General features: G+C 51.9%; 2 protein-coding genes across 11 annotated transcripts in view; one reads left to right on the top strand and one right to left on the bottom strand.

The window, feature by feature from the left end:
- The window catches only part of CARD14 (caspase recruitment domain family member 14), a 29,992-nt gene extending 22,597 nt beyond the window's left edge, over positions 1 to 7,395 (bottom strand). For 5 of the 10 annotated variants that reach the window (XM_074319910.2, XM_074319915.2, XM_074319914.2 and 2 more), the window contains exons 1-2: positions 4,321 to 7,394; positions 2,674 to 3,125 (exon numbers count right to left, since the gene is read on the bottom strand). The gene's annotated coding sequence lies outside the window, so the exon portion shown is untranslated. Of the gene's footprint in view, positions 1 to 2,673; positions 3,126 to 4,320 lie in introns of all 10 variants that reach the window. The other 5 variants (XM_074319918.2, XM_074319919.2, XM_019735583.3 and 2 more) reach the window with 4 other exon arrangements.
- A 51-nt stretch (positions 7,396 to 7,446) lies between these two features.
- On the top strand, positions 7,447 to 18,463 carry EIF4A3 (eukaryotic translation initiation factor 4A3). The gene is made up of 12 exons (XM_019735665.3): positions 7,447 to 7,694; positions 10,205 to 10,277; positions 11,257 to 11,323; positions 11,735 to 11,797; positions 12,489 to 12,621; positions 12,848 to 12,928; positions 13,974 to 14,115; positions 14,484 to 14,622; positions 15,197 to 15,312; positions 17,612 to 17,719; positions 17,814 to 17,941; positions 18,092 to 18,463. The coding sequence occupies exons 1-12, from the start codon at positions 7,526 to 7,528 to the stop codon at positions 18,106 to 18,108; spliced, it is 1,236 nt and encodes a 411-aa protein (XP_019591224.1). The 5' UTR covers positions 7,447 to 7,525; the 3' UTR covers positions 18,109 to 18,463.
- The last annotated feature ends 1,701 nt before the right edge of the window (positions 18,464 to 20,164 follow it).

Raw genomic sequence — 20,164 nt, 5'->3', positions numbered from 1 at the left:
CTTAATCCGAATGGGGATTTCTAAGGAAGTAAAAGTTCTTGCAGTTGAGAAACATTTATACTGCATTCAGCAATTCCGTGATTCTTTTTAAAATAACTTTAAATTTAAGTAAAATTAAAATTTTACTTTTAAATCATGTAGGACGTGATCTTATTTTTGTAAAATAATGTTAGTGTACCTATCTCTCTAGCAGTCCCTCAGTCTGTATCCTTACCCATCCAGCTGTCTAATCCGTCCATCTGTCCATCATTCAGTGTGTGCATGCGTGTGCCAAATTTGTGGGGGGGAGACAGAGAGTGCGCACTCAGATTCTGGAACACTGTTCACTGATGCTAACGCTTGTTATTCGTGATGGTAGAATTTTAGGAAATCTGCTTTCTTCTTAAATCTGGTGTTGATTAAACTTTTCTGAGTGTGCGAGCACAGATTCAATGAAACCATGAAGTCACTGTCTCAGAAAACAATACAATTAATTCAGTTGATCAACAGGCAGAGGAAATGGACCTGACCCAGAGGCGCTATCATTGATGTACCATAAGCCCATCGGTCCCTTCCTGTCCTAGCATGCTATTCACAGTGCCCCCCTTTGCTCTCACAAATGACACAGTTTGGTGACCGTGTATCATAGACAAGGCGGCATGTGCACAGAGGCCCAGCCCCTCACGCTGTGGTGGGTACAACAACAGAGTCGTCACCTCTGGCTTTTCCCTCAGTCCCACCAGGAGACGCCAGCCCTAAAGTATGCAGGGCCCAGGTCAGTCTAGTTGTGGAGGGCACAGCTCAGTTCCAAGTCCAGTCCCAGTTTTCAATCTTTAGTTGCAGGGGGCGCAGCCCACCATCCCATGTGAGAATTGAACCGGCAACCTTGTTGTTAAGAGCGCGCGCTCTAACCAACTGAGCCACCCAGCCGCCCCCGGGACAGGATTTCTTAGCCTTCCACTTAATAAAGGAGAGTGCAACATCTTTATAAACCTTTATATTTTCCCCCCAAGTTTCTCACAAAACATCCACTTAAATATGCATCAAGCCTCAGCCTAGAAGTTCAAAAACAGATGGGAAATACACTGACCCTGGACTGTGACCCCACCTTCCTTTGATGGGGGTCCATGGCTCTGAATCTGCTTGGGTCCAAGGAGTCAGTAACCATAAAACTCAGGCTCACAAAATACTAATTCCATGTTTCCCCGAAAATCAGACCTAGCCGGACCATCAGCACTTACGCGTCTTTTGGAGCAAAAATTAATATAAAAAATTATATTAAAATAAGACCGGGTATAATATAATATGACATAATATAATTAATATAATATAATACAACGTAATAATATAAAACATAATACCCGGCCTTATTTTAATATAAGACTGAGTCTTATATAATATTGGGTCTTAGATTAATTTCTGCTCCAAAAGACGCACTAGAGATGATGGTCTGGCTAGGTTTTACTTTCGGGGAAACACAGTTTTTGTTTTTAGCAAATTACACCTGGCTTGCTCTCAAGTATTATATTCCATAGTTGCCAAGGGGCCACGTGGCCAGGCCCAGTGATCAGGACCGGCGGGGAACTGCGTCCCACAGCCCTGCAGGAACTTTGGGTGCCTTCCCAAGGCGGGTCCAGGGGTGACAACGTGCTCTGGGAGGGTCTTCTGGTCCGACTGCTCCCCCCCTCCCCTTGCCTCCCATGGAAGGTCTGATAGTATTTGGCTTTTCTCAGACCCCCACCAATCAAAGTGAACTCAGAAAGTCAGGGCCAGTTCAAGACAGAAAGTGCTCCAGGATTTTCTAAATGCCAACCAACTGCTCCTGGCTCCTGGGACCCCCAAAGCTACACTGGGGCTTGGGTATAAGTGGGTGGGGCCCAGGAGCAGCCACTCTAGCCCATTCCTGCAGTGAAGCAGCTTGCAGTGCACCCCGAAGGGCAACACAAAATACGGCGGTTTCTTGGCAAAAACTCAGCCCCGATTTAAATAGGGGTGAGTCCCAACAGGAAAGCAAATTTAGCCCACAGACCCCTAAGGACGCTCTTCCTCTACAGCCATTCTAGGGGCGCCTAAGGTCAGAAGAGGCCTGAGCATCTAGATGGTGGTCCTCGGCTTGGGTCCCTCCCACGCCAGCACTGGCCATACCTTAAGGCTCAGTTTTCTTGCCTTTGAAGTGGGCGAAGGAGAAAATACGTGTACACGCACTCGTCCGCACGGGACTCCAAAGAGGAAGGAATGTGTTAGAGGAAGTTAGGGGAGTTGATGATCCATAAATATGATGGGAGAGGCAGACGGCACCAAGCACAAAGGGAAGAAGCGCTCCCTCGCACCCTCGCTCAAATCCACACCAAAGTGCCACTTTGTGTCTGGCTGTGCCCTTGCCGCCAAGAGCAGGCAGCTGGTTGCACTCACTTCGTACCTGAACTCAGAAACCCTCCTTCCCTTTCTTTCGCCCTGGGGCAACAATGCTGAGATCAGAGTACAAAACAGTGCGTTCCTTCATCCATCATGGCCCAAACTGTCTTTCATGAAGGTGGGACTCAGCAGCCAATGTCCATGCAACTTAACCCAGCAAAATGTCCACAAACCAGGCACCACCTTTGATGAGGAGGAGGCCACCCCTAGCACCCCCCAACCCCCAAGGACAGCTCTCAGCGCCATCCGGGCCTGCCCACCCGCCCCTGCTATGCTGACCTGCTCTCCTCGGCCGGGACTCCATGCGCTGACTGTCCTCGTGCTCCAGGAGGACGACTGACTGTGTCACAGTCTTGGCTGAGAAGCAGAGGGCAAGCAGGTTTGACAGGCGTGTCTGTCCGGCCCTGCCCACGGAAGTGATGCCCTACACGGGGCCCCCACGCATCCCTGAGGCCCCAGGACGTTCCCACAGCAGGACTGCCATGTGCAGAGTTCATTTTGCCATTGTGAGAGCCATGGGAAGCTTCTGGAAATGACCGCAGAAGGTGGTGACTGACAGGATGGTGGACAATCGTAGCGTGGGGACGATCCTCCTTCCTTCGTGAACAGTCAGCCGGGTTCATCAGAACCCCTCAGGGACAGTGCTGGGACGAGTGGGGTCAGTCCTGGAGACTTTCTTTGGTTCTCATGATTGAGTACGGGAAGTATCTTAACAATTCCAGCGGATGCACCTGAAATCAGCATTTGATGACTACTGTTTAGATTCAGATGCAGGCTTGGTTCTTCGACCGTGTTTCCCCGAAAATCAGACCTCACCGGACCATCAGCTCTAATACATCTTTTGAAGCAAAAATTAATATAAGCCCCAGTATTATATATTATTATACTATACTATATTATATTATATTACATAAGACCCAGTCTTATAGTAAAATAACACCGGGTCTTGTATCAATTTTTGCTCCAAAAGACGCATTAGAGCTGACGGTGTGGCTAGGTCTGATTTTCGGGGAAACACGGTAGGCTAATACACGTCCAGAATCGGATCACTGCTTGACACATGTATGGCTGTGCCCCGATCATCGATCATCACCGACCTGTACCCCTGCAATGACCTCCTAGCTGCTTCCTCCCATGCCCCCCAAAACTAGTTCTCAACACAGCAGGCAGAGCAATCCTCTTAAAGGGGGAGTCCGATCATGTCTTTCCCTTTGATCTAGAAGCCCCCAAGTCCTCACCATGACCCAGACACAAAGCCCTGCTTATCTTGTACTTGATGGCCTCATTGCCATTCACCACTCCACACACAGGGGCCTCCTTGCTAGTCTGTGAATGCTCCATGCACACTCCTACCCCAGGGCCTTTGCACCTGCAGTTCCCTCTGCCTGGAATGCTTTTTCCCTCACCTCCTTCAGGACTCCACTCAAGGGCCACCTTCCACAGAGGCCTTTCCAGGCCAATCTATTTAAAATCATAGACTTCCCACCCTGGCTGTCCCTCCACCTTTCCCTGACTTATTTTTCTGTATTGGACCCATTGTTCCCTGACATATTACATATCCTAGTTCTTTGTTTGCTTCTTGCCCTCCTCCCCACTATGAGCCTGTGACCTCCAGAGGACAAGAATTCTTGTCCTTCCTATAGCAGAGCCAGGCCATCTTTTACACCGATTATCAGAACGCATACCTGTTCCCGCAAAGAATGCACCCTGAAGTGGCTGCTGTGGCAACTACTGTGCATTTAGACTCCGTCTACTTGTCTGTAAGACCTTTCCTGATCTGTCCCTGTTCCCTCCTCCCACTCCCCACCTTGTCTGCGTTCATGATGCCACAACCACCCTGGCCTTGTCCTTTGACGTGCCAATCCCCTACCCCTCTGGGGAGTCTTCGCACTCTGTCCCTTCTCCCTAGAACTCCACCTCCCCCACCTTGTGTTTTGGTGGCCACCTCCGCTCACAATTCATATGGCACCTTGCTCCAGCCACCTGGCAAGTCAGCAATCTTCTAAGTCTCTTCCACTTTGCCTCGTTTTGTTTGCAGCATACTGGCTATAAAACCTGCAATTATTTTACTGTTTTGCATGTTTCGTTGGGCTTGCCCTGTTCTGGAACACAGGTTCTGTGAGGGCAGCCCTGTCTGCCCTTTCTCCACCCAGCCTAGCATCTCAGAGATGCTGTGTGCACATCTGCTGCCCTGATACTGGACGCCAGCAGTGCAGGGTCAGCAGTCCAGTCTGGTGGGTTCAGGCGGGGCTTCGTCAGGTGCCCGCCTGGTGGGTGGGTTAGAGAGGGCAACACCTAGAAAGAGTCTGCCATTGAGGACCAGGTAGTAGGTGGGGTTTCTGGCAGGAAGGTGCTCTTTGGGGACAGCCCCTTGGATCCAGGATGTCAAGTCCCATGGTGATGACTCATGGAAATCCCGCTCAGCCCAGCCCTACAGCACCACACCGAAACCTCTTCCCGCCCCTGGACAAGGCCAGCCCCCGTCACTGACTGCACTAGGAGTCCGGCATGGGCCAGGGAAAGAGGCAGGTCAGGAGGCGCAGCCCAGCGTCCCCCGTCTTCCCCACTGCTCTGGCATGAACTCAGGCCCCCTCCAGCGTCCCTCCTGTCCTCTTGCCCCAGACGTCCAGGCACACCTACTGTGTGCTACAGCAGTGATGGGGAACAAAACAGACATGGGTCCTCCCTGAGATTAGTCTAATCAGGTGAGATAATACCCGGCCCCAAATATAAAGGGTGTGGGAGGTGAAGCGCAGGAGACAGAGTCTATTTGGGGGGAGAGGTCATCCCCCCAATTAGACTGACCCGAAGGAGGACAAAGATGAAGTATGCATTGTTCCCATCGCTCCAAGAGCACCGTCCACCAAGAGACTGACCTGACACTCACGCCACCACACAGCTTCTGTCATTTTCATGGACTCTGGCCTGGAAGGCTAAAAGGTTATTAGCCCCAAACCGAAGGAAGAGACCCTTAAGAGGTGTATTCAGATACAACGAAAGGGACTTTGCCAGGAAAACGGCATAAAATACCATAAAAGTGTGAAGGCAAAAAATAAGTGTAGGTGGATCCTGAATAAGATAAAAATTCCAAACAAAGTGCCGACGAGGCCGTCATCCTCTCGGCACCAGAAGAGTGCAATCATTTCTTGCCCTCCTCTGACGCCAGAATTCCTCAAGTCAGTAACCCTCAATTCACTCACCCCCCCCCCATGCTTATTTTACACGCGTTAAGTACTTAGGGCAGCAAGGCCAATCGGAATATCATATAGAATTTAAATGTTTCCCGTTGCTACATTGTAAGAGTAAAAAAAACAGGTGAAGTGAATTTACGGAACTCAGCATATCTAAAATGTCATTTCAACATAATCAATATAAAAATTAGGAATGAGCTGTGACTCTTTTCAAACAGCCCTAGAACAAGAACACAGCTGGCGAAACAGGAGTGTGCGCCGCCTCAGAGAAGGCGTGGGATGGATGAGCCCTCGTGGAGTGAAAAGGCCTAAGAACTTCTATTTAAAGTCTAAGAAAGAAACTCGGCTTTATAAACACTTGCTGTGTGATTAATGCTGGCGCCCGTCCTAGGTGCGTTTCGCAGGCCAATTACCCTGTAGGACGGGCCTCACTCTGGCGCCGGGTGAGGGCTGACGAGAAGCGCTCACTCCTTTGCTGTCAACCTGTGCGACCCACTGCACGGCCTGGTCTGGTGGGTGAACCGAGCATTCGCGTTAGTTACACTCGCCTTCACCAGGGAGGGAGTCGCGCAGTCCCGGGAGGAGGCCCTGGGTGAGGCCGCGCCCGGGGCCGAGCCGGAGTCAGTGAGGAAGGACAGAGCTGGCAGCGCGCGGAGTCCCTTTCACAGAGGTGAACACAGTGTTCGTACCACAGGGGACACACCAGGCGGAGGAGCGGGCTCTGCAGCCGGAGCGGAGGGTGAGGTGGCACCACTGGCAGAGGCACAACAGGTGCACGTCGTCCAGGGCGACACAAGGCCGTGGCCTCCGGGGCTGCGCTTCTGCAGGTCGGAATTTACGGCGGGCTGAGTGGACACGGAGCTGCAGTCACACGAGGGCGCGTCCCCATGGTCACGGTCACGCGGCCAGGCCTGGAGTCCTGGTGCGAGGACGTCGGGGACCCGCACCGTCCGCACCCCCGGGCGTGGGCCCGTTCTCCACACTCGGCCCCGGGCCCGGGCTTCCCTTAGGGGTCAGAAACCGTCCACCCACCACAGCTGGCAAACGGCCGTCAATCACCCCGGTTTCCCAGAGGCGGATGTTTGGGGTGAGGGTTCCCACGGTGTGAGGCCGTGTTCAGGCCGGAAGCGACACCGCGTCTTCAAAGCCGCCTTGTCCTGCTCCTGCCTCGCTTCTCTCCTCGGGGCCTGGGCGGTGTGTGACCTGGGGCCGGGGAGCGGCGCCCTGAAACCCCTTGTCACCGACGGGGCGCGGCCTCGTTCACCCCCCCATAAAACTCATCCCCTTTGCTGGGGGGCCATGACCTTTTCCCGCCGCCCCAGCCCGACCGCCCGCAGCCCACAGCCCAGTCAGTTCTAACACCAATCGCGGTCCCCCGCGACCCCGTCCTCCGCGGCGCCCGGCACACGGGCCTTCGGCGATGAGAACCAACCCGTTTCCCGCGTTGTGCCCGCGCCCTCCGGCCCCGGCCAGTGCCAAGGTCGGAATAAGCGCTTAAACGGGGGAACGTGCGCACTGGGGGGCCCTCGCCCCGGCCGCCACTTGAGGCAGAGCCGCCTGGGGACTCCATTCGGAACAGGGGCGCCCGGGCTCGGCCGGCGCGGAGGACGCGGCCACGGAGCCACCGCCGCCTCGGCACGAAAGCATCTTCCTCCGAACTCCCGAGGCCCCACCCGTCGTGAGATCCCGCGGGAGTTGTTTGGCGCGAGATCATCCGAAACTCCGCCCCTTTTCCTGGGGCGAGCAACGCTTCGGCGTCGCGGGACGAGGAGCTCCGCGACCCTGCTGAGGCGCGGCCCTGACGCACGCCCGTACGCACGCTCGTACGCACGCTCGTACGCACGCACGCGCGGTGACGTCAGTTCCGGTCGGGGGCGGTATCCGGCCCTCTTTCCGCTTTGCGCTGCCGCGCGCGCTCCGCACTCAGCCCACCCGGGATCATGGCGGCCTCAGCCACGATGGCCACCTCGGGCTCGGCGCGGAAGCGGCTGCTCAAAGAGGAGGACATGACCAAAGTGGAATTCGAGACCAGCGAGGAGGTGGACGTGACGCCCACGTTCGACACCATGGGCCTGAGGGAGGATTTGCTGCGCGGCATCTACGCCTACGGTTAGTGGGCGCAGGCCCGGGGCGCGGGCGGGGAGGACGGGGAGCGGTTGCGGGGGCGCGGGCGCGGGCGGGGGCGGGGAGGCGAGGCGGGGAGGGAGGGGCCGGCCCCGGACGCCGGAGGTCGGAGCTGAGGCCCGGCGTCGAAACCGAGGCCTGGGGCCGCCGACGGGCGACCTCCGACCCCCGCACGCCGTCCCCGCGCCGCGGCCGTGCGGTCGGCGTGTTGTGCTCGCTGCGGAGCTCCGTGCCGGTTCCTCGAGCTGCATGGTCTTCCGGGCGTTTCAGAGTCGTTCGTTCAGCCGGTGCTGCCTCGCGCCGCCAGGTGTTGGGCGCAGCGCTGCTCCGGGCACCGGCGTTAGCAGTGAGCCGGGCACCTTCGTGCCCTCTGGGCGCTTAAGTCGTATTTGCGACAAGGATAGCACGTAGCCCAGGTCGCTTCAGGTAGCGAAAACGGCTGTGACGGAAAGAACGCGGGGCGACTGGAGTGTGACTTGGGGAAGAGGGACATGGACTAGAGCTAATAGGCGAGGAGGCTCCCAGAAGGAGTTGACATTGAGCTGAGACCTGGAGCAGGGAGCCCGTTATGAGAAGACGGTGGTGAAATTGGGCAGAGGGAGCAGCTGCTGACGCCAGGGCCCTGCATCCCTGAGCGGGGCGCAGTCCGCGGACAGGAAGAAGCCTGCTGTCCTGGGAGCCCAGGGATGGAGTTGGGAGAGGGGCCAGGGGCCAGCTTTTGAGACGCGTCAGGTGAGGTGATAACACGTTTGAGTTTTGTTTCTAAGAGCAGTGGGAAGCCATTGGAGGATTGAAGCCAGGAGCTGACGCAGTCAGACTTGGTTACAGACGTTATCCTGGGGTCTGGGTTTGAGGGGAGGTGGGGCAGGAGAGGGGGCAGGGTGAGGAGTTTGGAAGCTTTTGCTCCTGGCCAGGGGCGAGCTGATGGTGTGGTGGCGATGGGTGCTACGAGGGCGCCCTGCTGGGCCGAGTCTGGGCAGCAGAGGAAAGAGAGCATGTGATCCTGTGTTGAGCCGGTGGTTAGACACGGCCAGAGGAATGAGTCGCAGAGACCGAGGTTGGTCCTATTAGAACTGACTTGGCTGTGAGCTGCAGGAGGTCAGGCTGGGGCAGAGGGAAAAGGTCATGACCCCCCAGCAAAGGGGGAGGGAGTTTTATAGGAGGGTGAACGAGGCTGTGCCCCCGTCGGTGACAAAGGGTTTCAGGGCTCCACACCCCGGCCCCATGTCACACACCTCCCAGGCCCGCTGATCACAGGCCCTGAGGAGAGAAAGCAACACAGGATCAAGACAAGATGGCTTTGAAGATGAGGTTTCTGCTTCTGGCCTAAACATGGCTTAACAGACGGGTGATGCTGCCATTTGCTTAGGTGGGGAGCGCCTGAGGGAGGCAAAATCAGGGCCTCTGTCTAGGACATGGTGAACTTCAGGGGCCTGCAAGCCATCCCGCGGGAGATGCCCGGGAAGCAGGTGTCTAAGTGGGGAGCCCTGGGAAGAGGTGGGGTCGGGGGTGCTGATGGCAGTGGTCTGAACCTGTGCCTAACGCCTGGGATTGGGCCATCTTTTGTCCAACAGCCCTTGACGTCACCACAGTGTAGACAGAGCAGAGCAGGTGCTGAGAGGACGGCAGGTGAACTTGGTATCAGGCTTTGGAGTGAGGCTGACAGCCCTGCCGTAAAACACGGTTTTTAGTTTCCCGTCCTGTGCTTGGTCATCATGAGGGGTTTAAATCACCGATTATAGCTGCTTTAGTGTTAGACGGGGAATTGTACTACATTTTAAAGTACTGCCACACTGGTTAAAATACAGTTTGGTACCTGAGGTTTTGCTTACTTGGACAATACCTCTGTTCCTTCAGAGTGGGCTCCTCCCTTGGTCATTTATCCTGCTGTGCAAGAGGGATGGTGGTGGTGCCTTTCCTGTCATCCCCGCGTCAGGACAGGGAGGAGCAGAGTGCTGACCACCCCACAGGGCCGCCGGAGCAGTAGCTTATGTGCAGTTGCAGACGAAGCAAACAACCTGCAGACTTAATGCTGACACGAAAGAGTGGTGGTTACGCCATTAATGAATTGATTTTCCTTGTTTTAATTCAAAAGTAACACAACAAAGAAAAGCAACGTAGGTGATTGTAATGCAGTCAGACAGCACAGAAGTAATTACCTGGGCTAAAAGGTGGGCCTCCCCCACCCTTTCTCCAGGAGCACCATCACCACCACTTTGTTTGTTTTCAACCCAACTAGGAGTCATTATGTTCTGCAAGGGTGTTCCTTGTACAGACGTACAAATAAGGCCCACGTCAGTCAGTATAAAAGGCCACTTCTGCCCAATTCTTTCAGCATCTGTTTCTTGAACGCTTGGTATATTGGACATGGAGTTAGGAGGGGTGGGGTGGGGGTTAAAAGAAGATACCATCTCTGTCCTAAGGAGCTTACAGTATATGGGTGTAAAGATGGGGGGCTAGTGGTTCGAGCTAATTTGTTCTGGTTTTCTTTACAGGATTTGAAAAGCCATCGGCAATCCAGCAGCGAGCTATCAAACAGATCATTAAAGGAAGAGACGTCATCGCACAGTAAGTCTGCTCGCACAGAGGGGTCACATGCTCGTGGTAAAGCCAGCTCAGGTGACCCTGGAACAACACGGGTGTGAGCTGTGTGGTGCCACTTACACGCACTTGTATTCAGTAAATACACTGAAGGTATTTTTCTCTCCCTTACGGTTTGTTGGTAACGTTTTCTTTTCTCCAGCTACTTTATTGTAAGAATATAGTAGATAATGTAAGGAACGCAGTTGTTTACGTTATGGGTAAGGCTGCCGGTCAGCAGTACCCTATTATAGTTCAGTTTTGGGGGCGTCCAAAGCTATACGTGGATTTTCGTCTGGGAGGGAGATTGGCCTCCCCAAACACTGCTGTACCAGGGTCAGCTGTGCACTTAAATGCTTCGGGGTGACTCTTTTTCTGTTTTTATAGATTCGTTAGCAACCCTTTCCATGACTTGAACCACAGGGTGTTTCGTTCTTTTGTTTTTATTTTTGTTTGCTATTCTACAAAGTTAGTTTCCTTTTTTTTTTCTTTTTGTCAGCTTTGCTTACCTACCAGTGGGCATGTCGCATTGTATACAATACTCTTAATAGCTTTATTCCCAATTTGTATAGTTTTTAAAGACTCATTTACCAAAAAAAAAGAAAAGGGAGAAATTGGAGGATGGTTTCGATCCTGAATGATATTTACAGGAAGGGGAACCCTCTTTTTCTGCCACCCGAGCACCTGTTGGCATTACAGATTCTGCAGCTCCGTCACCCTGATGCAAAAACCACAGCCACTGTCCTCGTCCCCTGTAATTTAAAAGTGGTGACACCATGCTGAGTCCCACTGCCTTGCAGTTAGGATCGCAGTTAAGATGTTGGTCTGTGTGGGGGGGCGGGGGCAACTGCTTGGAAGAAGCTGCCCAGTACTCCCACCCCTCGGAGCACTCTGGCAGCGTTGTGTGAATGGGGACAGTGGCATGTGGCCCTCGGTTGTAAGTCCCACTCGTCTGTTTTCCTAACAGGTCTCAGTCTGGCACCGGTAAGACTGCCACCTTCAGTATTTCCGTCCTCCAGTGTTTGGACATTCAGGTGATTTCTGCTCTGTGTACGCTTGGGAAAGACTTCCTTTTTCCCCCATCACTGCAGTGTTCAAAAAGTACAGTTTTGATATGTCTCTGGTTGTACTGACTCAGCACCTTTTTTAGGAGAAAATTGCACACTAATATTTGAGCTTACTAACACATTACTATAAATTACTATTTGCTTGAACTGGGCGATTTTTTAAACTAGTGGAAATTCTTGTCTGCAAACTAGAATGCTGACCAGTCTGCCCCTTTATGGCTGGATTTGTGGTTTCCGGAACAGTAATTTGCAGTTAGCTCGGTTGGAAGTCAGCGGTATGGTTAACGTGATAATGTTGAAAACAAATCTGAGTCTGAATTAGCATCGTCTACCTTGAAAATACTGAGGAGTCTGTTTTCTGACGAATTATTTTACCAGGTTCGTGAAACCCAGGCTTTGATCTTGGCCCCAACGAGAGAGTTGGCTGTGCAGATTCAGAAGGTGAGACAGTGCCAGGGGGGCAGTGTCGTGTGTGTGTGTGTGTGTGTGTGTGTGTGTGTGTGTGTGTGAGAGAGAGAGAGAGAGAGAGACAGGCCCGGGGGCAGTGTCGTGTGTGCGGGAGCTGCTCTCGAATCCAGTCGGAAAGGACCGGCTGAGGGACTTCCTTGAATCCTGGTTTTCTATGCCCTCACATTGTTTTCCCTGACTCCTAACAGTTTGCCATAAGTCATTATATGTTATATGAGTCACTGTTTTGCATGAAGTCATTTTTAGTGTAGCTTATATGATTCCAATAGTTTTTTGCAGTCTTAGAATTGTAGTGTTTTTTCCAACAACAAAAAAATCCATTTTAATAAAAATAATTGTAACTATTTTATACGTATTGTAAACATTTAGGAAGGAAATACGTTAATACTGAGGGTGGACAGGATGATGAGTGTTACATACGTATTTTCTGTTATCATGTATCGCTTTTGGATGATAGGGAACCATTAACACTGCCTCCATCTCGCTCAGTGCAGAGAAGAGTATGTAGCAGGAGGAGGACTGGGCTCCTTCGGTGTAAATAGTGGCCTCCGTGCTTGCTGGGATCTTACTGGAATAGCAGTGACCTTTTCGGGAAACGCAGATGTTTCTGACCTCGCAGTGGCCTTGACGCAGGCCATGGCCGTGACCTTGTGTTTTAATCCAGGGCCTGCTCGCGCTGGGTGACTACATGAACGTCCAGTGCCACGCCTGCATCGGGGGCACCAACGTGGGGGAGGACATCAGGAAGCTGGATTACGGGCAGCACGTGGTCGCCGGCACGCCCGGCCGCGTCTTCGGTGAGCGCTTTGTCTGTGACAGCGCTGCTGCAAGCGGTAGTGTTTGTGAGCCGTGCTCAGGCGGTCAAGTCGTCCTCGGTGTCATTGCTCGTGGGGGCTTCTGCTCGCCGTCACTTGTGTATAGGACCTGGAGGGAAGGTCTCTGAAATGCTGCGCAAACCCGATGAAGTGGCTAGTTCTTTCCTCGTAGCTTGAGGTCTCATTATTTCAAACTCGAATTTTGTAGACATGATTCGTCGCAGAAGTTTGAGGACACGTGCTATCAAGATGTTGGTTTTGGATGAGGCCGATGAAATGTTGAATAAAGGTACGAGCAACAAAAGAATTAATTTTCTACCAACAAATAATTCTTTGTAAAATTGAAACATGGAGATAATGAAAGTGTTCTTAACATACTGTGTTTCCCCGAAAATAAGACCTGTAAGACCAGGTCTTATGTTAATTTTTGCTCCCAAAGACGCATTAGAGCTGATGGTCCGGCTGGGTCTTATTTTCGGGGGAACACGATAAGTAGTTTTTTCTTTGTGGGTGACAGTTTTGCCTTGGGGGCCATAGGAACATAGAGCCCGTGCTGTGGTCGTTTTATGGTCGGGTTGTGTACAGTAGCACTTCAACCCGCACAGATAGGACGCTGCTCTTCGTGTGCGGTGGTTGGCACAGGTGGCACAGGCGAGCAGCTGCGGTGCGTGTGGGTGGTTGAGGGGGTGTAAGTGGTATGCCAGTGAGCCGTGTTTGTGGCAGCAGGGCGCTCTGTTGTACAGATGACCCATCGTTTGTGTAACTTGTCGTTCTTTTGGTTATCTAGGCTGTTTTGTGCAGCCTGCACCGTATTATATCACGTAAACGAGTTGCCTATTGAACTGGAAGCTTTTTTATTGAGGTATAATTGACATATAACGTTGATAGTTTCAGGTGTACAACACAGTGTTTTGGTTTTTGTGGGAGACGTTAGTTTTTTTTAATTGGGAGTTTTTTTGGTAAAAATCCACATCTCTGGATTCTCTTAAAACGTGGCAGATAGGCCACGGGACACAAATCCTCACAGGGCAGCAGCAGCTGGCACTGAGTCAAGGCCACGTGCAGGCGCCTAGGTGTGGGTGACTCGGGGCTCGGGTGTCTTGCTTGTAACTGTTGGCATCCAGGACTCTTGGGGTGGGGACCCCCAGAGCCCACGGGGCGGGCAGAGGAGCAGAAGAAATATGTGGGATTGGTCGGCGGTGTGGAAAAGGTTCCTTGGGAGCTGTCACCTGACAGGCACAAGTCCGCATCTCACCAGATGTGAGTGTGGGCTGGGCACCTCCCTCCCGCGTGCACAGCCTAACCAGCTCCCCGTGTCTCGCCCCTCGCCCCAGGCTTCAAAGAGCAGATTTACGACGTGTATAGGTACCTGCCCCCGGCCACGCAGGTGGTGCTCATCAGCGCCACGCTGCCGCACGAAATCCTGGAGATGACCAACAAGTTCATGACCGACCCCATCCGCATCCTGGTGAAACGGTAGGGATCGAGACAAGGCCACGCTGGGCTTTCAAAACGTGAAAATTCTAATTTTCTTGTGTGGGGAGCCGGCCTCAGACCCAGTAATTCCAGATTTCAAAATCAGTTGACGGTGTTTGTTTATCAGTGTCTGAAGTCAAGTGAGTGTGCTCTTGTGTTTGGAACCACATCTAGGGCGGTAGCCGCTGTTAAAGGTTTAGACAGACCCAGAGCTTGGGCCCGTGCGGTAGAAGTGTCTTCTGGGAGGATGTGGCCGGCGGGAGGAGCGGGCAGGGGCTCACCGGCCAGCCTGGTGGGGCCGCCTGGCCTGCACACGCCCTCCGGTCTTAGTTGAACAAAGGATGACAGGATTTGTCTCTGTCGTCCAGTGATGAGTTGACTCTGGAAGGCATCAAGCAGTTCTTCGTGGCAGTGGAAAGAGAAGAGTGGAAATTTGACACACTGTGTGATCTCTACGACACGCTGACCATCACGCAGGCGGTCATCTTCTGCAACACGAAAAGGAAGGTGCGTGGCTGCCTCGGCTCTTTAATCGCGTGGTGAGACCCGACATCGGCTCTCCCCACAACTTGGGTCAGACTTGGCCGGGCCGCATGTCCGTGCTTTCGGCTCTGTGGGCACATGGTCTCTGTGACACCTACTCACCTCTGCCCTTTGGCACAAAGGTCGCCGTGGACAACACGTGAACAAACAGACGTGGAAGTATTGATGCTGGGTGTGGCTGGGTGTAGGTGGTCAGGTGGTCACACAGTCCCCCGGTGTCGCCGATCTGTGTGCAGGCAGAACTGAGAATCTCCAGCAGCGCCCCCGAAAAAGGAGGAGGTGTTGGGCCGCATTCCATAAAAGATGCAAATTCAAACTTCAAATAAGAATAGTGAGAGGGGTTTTTTCCTGGAGAGATTTACAGGGAATGAATGAATTAGGATCTTTGCCCCGCTGTGTGCTGGCCAGTGACGTTTTCTGCACGTCCAGTAAGGGTTAGTCCAAGTGGTAGGACACTCGATTCACGAGTGCTCGCATCAGTGCTGCAGCAAACTGCAACCCGTCCCGAGCTTCCGGTAGCTTCTGCCTTGATTTGCAGGTTGACTGGCTGACGGAGAAGATGAGAGAAGCCAACTTCACCGTGTCGTCGATGCATGGGGACATGCCCCAGAAGGAGCGGGAGTCCATCATGAAGGAGTTCCGGTCGGGTGCCAGGTGTGTGTCCGGGGCCCTCCTCTTCCTGTGCAGGTGGGGGGTCCCGCTGCTGTAATAGGTTGGGGTGATGACCAGCCTTCACGAGGCAGGCTGGTTGCCTCAGTAGGTCAGTTGCCTTGTGCAGAAGGGGTTTGTTTCTTTGTTTCCAAATAAATGGGGATTTTTTGTTTATCTTTTTGTAATTGGTTTTTAGCTTAATTCCACTGTGGTGGCTTCCACATGTGATTACGTTCCTGTGACCTGCCTGGTGGCCCGAACGCAGGGTGCTTTTACAAATGTCCGTGTGTGCTGCGTGCGCCCGGTAGATTTCAGTGTCTAAGTGTTTTTCTGACCGTCTGCATCCTTACCTTTTTCCCTCTCCCGTCAGTATTGACAGTGCTAGGATGAGGTTACTTGTCTGCAGCTCTGTCACATCTTGTTTATGGGTCCCAGACTGTGTGCATCCAGACTCAGAATGACTGTCTCTCTGGGGGATTTACCTCTTTTCACGGAAGTGTCTGTCTCTGTCTTCATAATGCTTTGTGGCTAAAATCCTGCTTTACTGATGGGGCCTCACAGCCTTACTGGGGTTAGTGTCTGTCTGCTTTGTACGTCTGTTCGGCCCTTAGGTCCTGTTTGTGACCTTAAGCTATATATGTACCTCTTGCAAGCGGCAGATGGCGGGGTTGGGTTTGGTTTTTCTTTTAGTTTTAATGATAATCACTGTCTTTTAATTGGAGTATTTAGTCCAGTTTCATTCAATATATGTAGTGATATATTTGGTTTTAAATTGACTGTCTTACAAATGGATCTTAATATCTCCTGTGATTCCTTTTTCTTTCTTTATATTGGGTTTTAAAAATTATATTCCTCTTCCCCAGGAATATGTTGGATTTCTTTATGTTATTTGATAGTTGCCTTAGAGAGGACCGTGCGGTCATCAGCACCCACCATTAATTGCGCTCGCACGGCTTTCCCTGATAGTCCCAGAACCCAGCCACCCCAAACCTCTGTGTGTGCATTTGTGTCAGTTTCAGACCCCACAAGGCATTTCCGCTTTATGTAACAATTCATTTACACTTAGATACGTGTTTGCCACAACTGTTACTCTTCCGTTATGTCTGACTTTCCTCGGGTGAATGTCCTTCTGCCTGAAGAGTGTCTTTTTTTATTTAGTTTGGGTCTGCTGGGAACAGCCTGTCGATTTCAGTCTGTCTGAAAATGTTGGCTTCATCTTGAGGAGTCACCCTGATGACTTGCTGAGATAGCGTCTAGGCTGGTCATTGTTTCTTTGTGACACTTCAATGATACAATTGTTTCTGTTGGGTGCTCAGCTGCCAGTCTAGTTGCCACTCCTGTAAAAACAGTGACTTTTTTGCTGGCTACTCTTTAGCTTTGTGTGTCTTTGTGTTTTCAGCAGTTTTTACTCTGAGTGTTTCGGTGTGGGTTTCATCTCCTGTGTGACACTTGCGTGATTTCTTGACGCTTGGCCTTGTCCCTTCGGTGTTCAGGGCCCCATTGTTGCCTTTCCCTCGGGCTCTAATCTGTGGTTAGGTGGCCATGACACCTGTGTGTTTTGAATGCTTCTTTCTCCTGTTCTCCCATCTCTTAACACTTTGAATGCTTCTAGACCAACGATGTCCAATAGAAATGGAATTCACACCATACATGTAATAAACATTTTCTGGCAGCCACATTAAAAACAGAAACAGGTGAAGTTGATTTTTAATAATACTCTGTTTAACCCAAGATAGCATTTCATTTCACCGTGTAGTCAGCATTACATATATTGAGCTTTGGGCTGTTTTATGGGGGCAGTTTTTGTTACTAAGTATTCGACATCCGGTGTGTATTTTCCACTTCAAGAACATCTCGTTTCAGTCCAGCCACATTGCAGGTGGTCCGTGGGGGAGGGGCTGGTGCCCTCGGTGTGGACGTGCGGGTCTGTGCCACCTCGCACTGCCCTGTGCGGAGGACGGAGTGGTGTGAGTGCATTTCAAGTTTGCTTGTAGACACTGAACACCGCACCCAAGTCACGAGGCTCCGTTCTTGAGTCTGGGCCAAAGTGCAGGGTCTTTCCAGTTAATCGTGTGCGCCTGGCTTTAGACACACTGTGTGCAGTGTCGTAAAAGGTTATCTGAGTGTGTTAGTCAGAAAGCGCACGTGACCTCACTGCCTGAACCTCCCCAGGGCCCCTTCAGAACAGCTTCTAGTGGTGCCGCTGGCAGTGGGACCAGCGTGAGGGTGACTCGGTGTGTTGTGGACGCGGCCAGTCCTTTATGACGGAGGCCGGCACCTCAAATGCCTTTCCTTTCTGCAGCCGAGTGCTTATTTCTACGGACGTCTGGGCCAGGGGCCTGGACGTGCCCCAGGTGTCGCTCATCATTAACTACGACCTGCCCAACAACAGAGAGCTGTACATACACAGGTACGCGCTGCAGGCTGCACGGCCTTCCCCGCGGGCTGGGCTCCTGCCCCCTTGTCTCTGCTGTGCTTACTGAAGGCATTCCGCTTTCTCAAAGGATCGGGCGGTCGGGTCGGTATGGCCGGAAGGGTGTGGCCATCAACTTTGTGAAGAACGACGACATCCGCATCCTCCGGGACATCGAGCAGTACTACTCCACCCAGATCGACGAGATGCCCATGAACGGTGAGCGGCGGGCGCTGGTCCCTGGTTGGGGCCCTCGAGGGGTTCTCCTTGTGTGTTTGTCGTTGAGAAGTCTGTTGTGAGCCTTGAATTAAATGGACATTTTCCTTGTGTTTGTCTTGTTCCTTAATACGTGTCTTCCTTTGCTTTCAGTTGCTGATCTGATCTGAAGAGTCTGCAGGCACTTGTGCAGATGTTTGGCCTTGCTGGGCTCAGAAAGGCCATGCCGTTGTCAAACGCAGTCCGTCGTGTAGTGGAAGACACAGTCTGGAGGGCGTGCAGGACACCGCCACAGGGTCTGTGCTGTCACTTGGAGTTGTGGAGGGAGCAGTTTTTCTTTGACGTGGTTGATTTGAACACTTTTCCTGTGTTTCTGGAGCTGAAACCGTTTTTGCTTGATTATGTCTGGTCAATATTAGGAAACTTTGTAAAACAGGAAAGTAAGCAGGGTGTTTTGTTGCCTTTTCTTACCACATGTAAATAATGCTTTGCTCTCAGTCTTTTTCATTAAACTTTTAAAACTTTTCCCATGTGCTCCCTAACTTTCTTAAGGTGCCACCAGCTTTTCTAGTAACCTGTACAACCGTAGGCAGGTCATTTCACTCCATTTTCTTATCTCTGAAACGGTGAAATGGAGGCAGGGACACTGCTTGGCTTCCCCCTCCCTGAATCAGTTGGGGTAAAGACTCAACTTGAGGGGCGGGGCAGGGTCTGCTTGGAAATACTTTAAAGTTCACTGCTGACTCAAAGTACCTGGAATTGTAGTTTATGGAAGGGGTTTCCTCTGACTTCCCAACGGAGGGGGACCACTTGGGCTGATACAGTGTGTTTAGGGCGGTGCCTCAGCTGTGGCAAAGCGGGTGGCGGTACCGCCCCGGCCACAGCAGTTCAGAATGCTCCATCTCCAACTAAGAAGGCAGCGGGCAAGAGAAGAGCCGTGCCTGGTACCTGCCCCCACTCATGCACGGGAGGGAGGGGGGAGGTGGAGGGCTGGGTGCCGTAGACACTTTGCTGTGGGTCAGCTTTGGCTCTGTGTGCCCATGTGCCAGCGGCAAGGTCCGGAGCGCTTGGGGAAGCTCTGGAGGGGTTCAAGGCTGGCAAGATTGATTCTGGGTCAGTGAGCGCCGCCACACATGGGGCATTGTCAGTGACTCGGGAGGAGATGACAGGAAACGAGGACGCCGAGAAGCTTAACCGACCTCAAATGCTTCTAGGAAAGGTCCCAGTTGGAAACAGTACAGACAGTCATGCAAATGTTCAGCCTTACCGTGTGATTGTCAAAGGGGAGAGACAGTTCTGCTGGCTGACTCCGTGGGTGCAGACTTTCTGGAAAGCAGCCTGGTTCTTGGGCGTATGTATCCTGCCATCAGACCTTTCACAGAATTGGGATTAGACACTTTCAGCTCATTCTGTTATACTTTAAAAAACATTTTTCCTTGATTATATAAAACTGCATGTTCGTTACTAGGAAATTTGGTAAAACAGAAAACTAAGAGTGAAAATCACCCGTGTTGTAGGGACTAGCTCTGCCACACGCCCTGGGGACCCTGCCTGTCTTCTTGTGGGTCACCAGGCAAAGTCTCGAGCTGCAGCTGCCCAGCTCGTGGACCCTGTGATCCTGGTGGGCACAAGCACTCGGGCTGTGAAGACTGCTGCAAACAAGAATAACGTACAAAGAAGTAATGTACGTATGAGAGAAGCAGCACAAAGCCTGAGAAAGGCGGTGGGCGTCTGCAGTCGAGGTTCTTACACTGCGTGTGAGCTGGTGTACTATTGCCTGAAGGTAGATGATGATAATTCAATATGTATGACATAAAACTTTTATTTTAGATAAAAACCCTAAAGAAACCAATAAAAGAGTGAGATGGAGAGCCAGCACAGGAGACAAAATGGAACCCTAAACAATACTTTTGTCAAAAAGAAGGTGGTAAAGGGGAAGAAATGATGAAAAGTACAAATAAATAGCAAAGTGGTAGATTCAAAATAACCACACCAATAATCACATGAAATGTAAATTCGTAAACTAGAAAAAGAGCAAGCTAAACCCAGAGCAAGCAGAAGGGAAGAGCAGAGTCAAAGTAAATAATAGAAAAACAAGTCAGCAAAACCCAAAGTTGGTTCTTTGAAAAGATCACATATTGTATGATTCCATTTCTACAAAATGTCCCAAACTTGTAAATCTGTAGGGACAAAGCAGATGAGTGGCTGCCAGGGGGCTGGGGATGT

The sequence above is a fragment of the Rhinolophus sinicus genome, chromosome 12 (assembly GCF_057876585.1).
Source record: "Rhinolophus sinicus isolate RSI-liver-muscle chromosome 12, RSI-T2T, whole genome shotgun sequence".
In the NCBI taxonomy this organism is placed as follows: domain Eukaryota; kingdom Metazoa; phylum Chordata; class Mammalia; order Chiroptera; family Rhinolophidae; genus Rhinolophus; species Rhinolophus sinicus.
The sequence above is the reverse complement of the archived record's forward strand: the minus strand, read 5'-3'. Positions and strand labels throughout refer to the sequence as shown.

Coding starts and splice junctions, on each gene's coding strand:
- EIF4A3 (XM_019735665.3), top strand. CDS start 7,526: ATGGCGGCCTCAGCCACGATGGCCACCTCGGGCTCGGCGCGGAAGCGG. Junction 10,278..11,256: donor GGAAGAGACGTCATCGCACA/GTAAGTCTGCTC, acceptor TTTTCCTAACAG/GTCTCAGTCTGGCACCGGTA. Junction 12,929..13,973: donor CGATGAAATGTTGAATAAAG/GTACGAGCAACA, acceptor CCCTCGCCCCAG/GCTTCAAAGAGCAGATTTAC.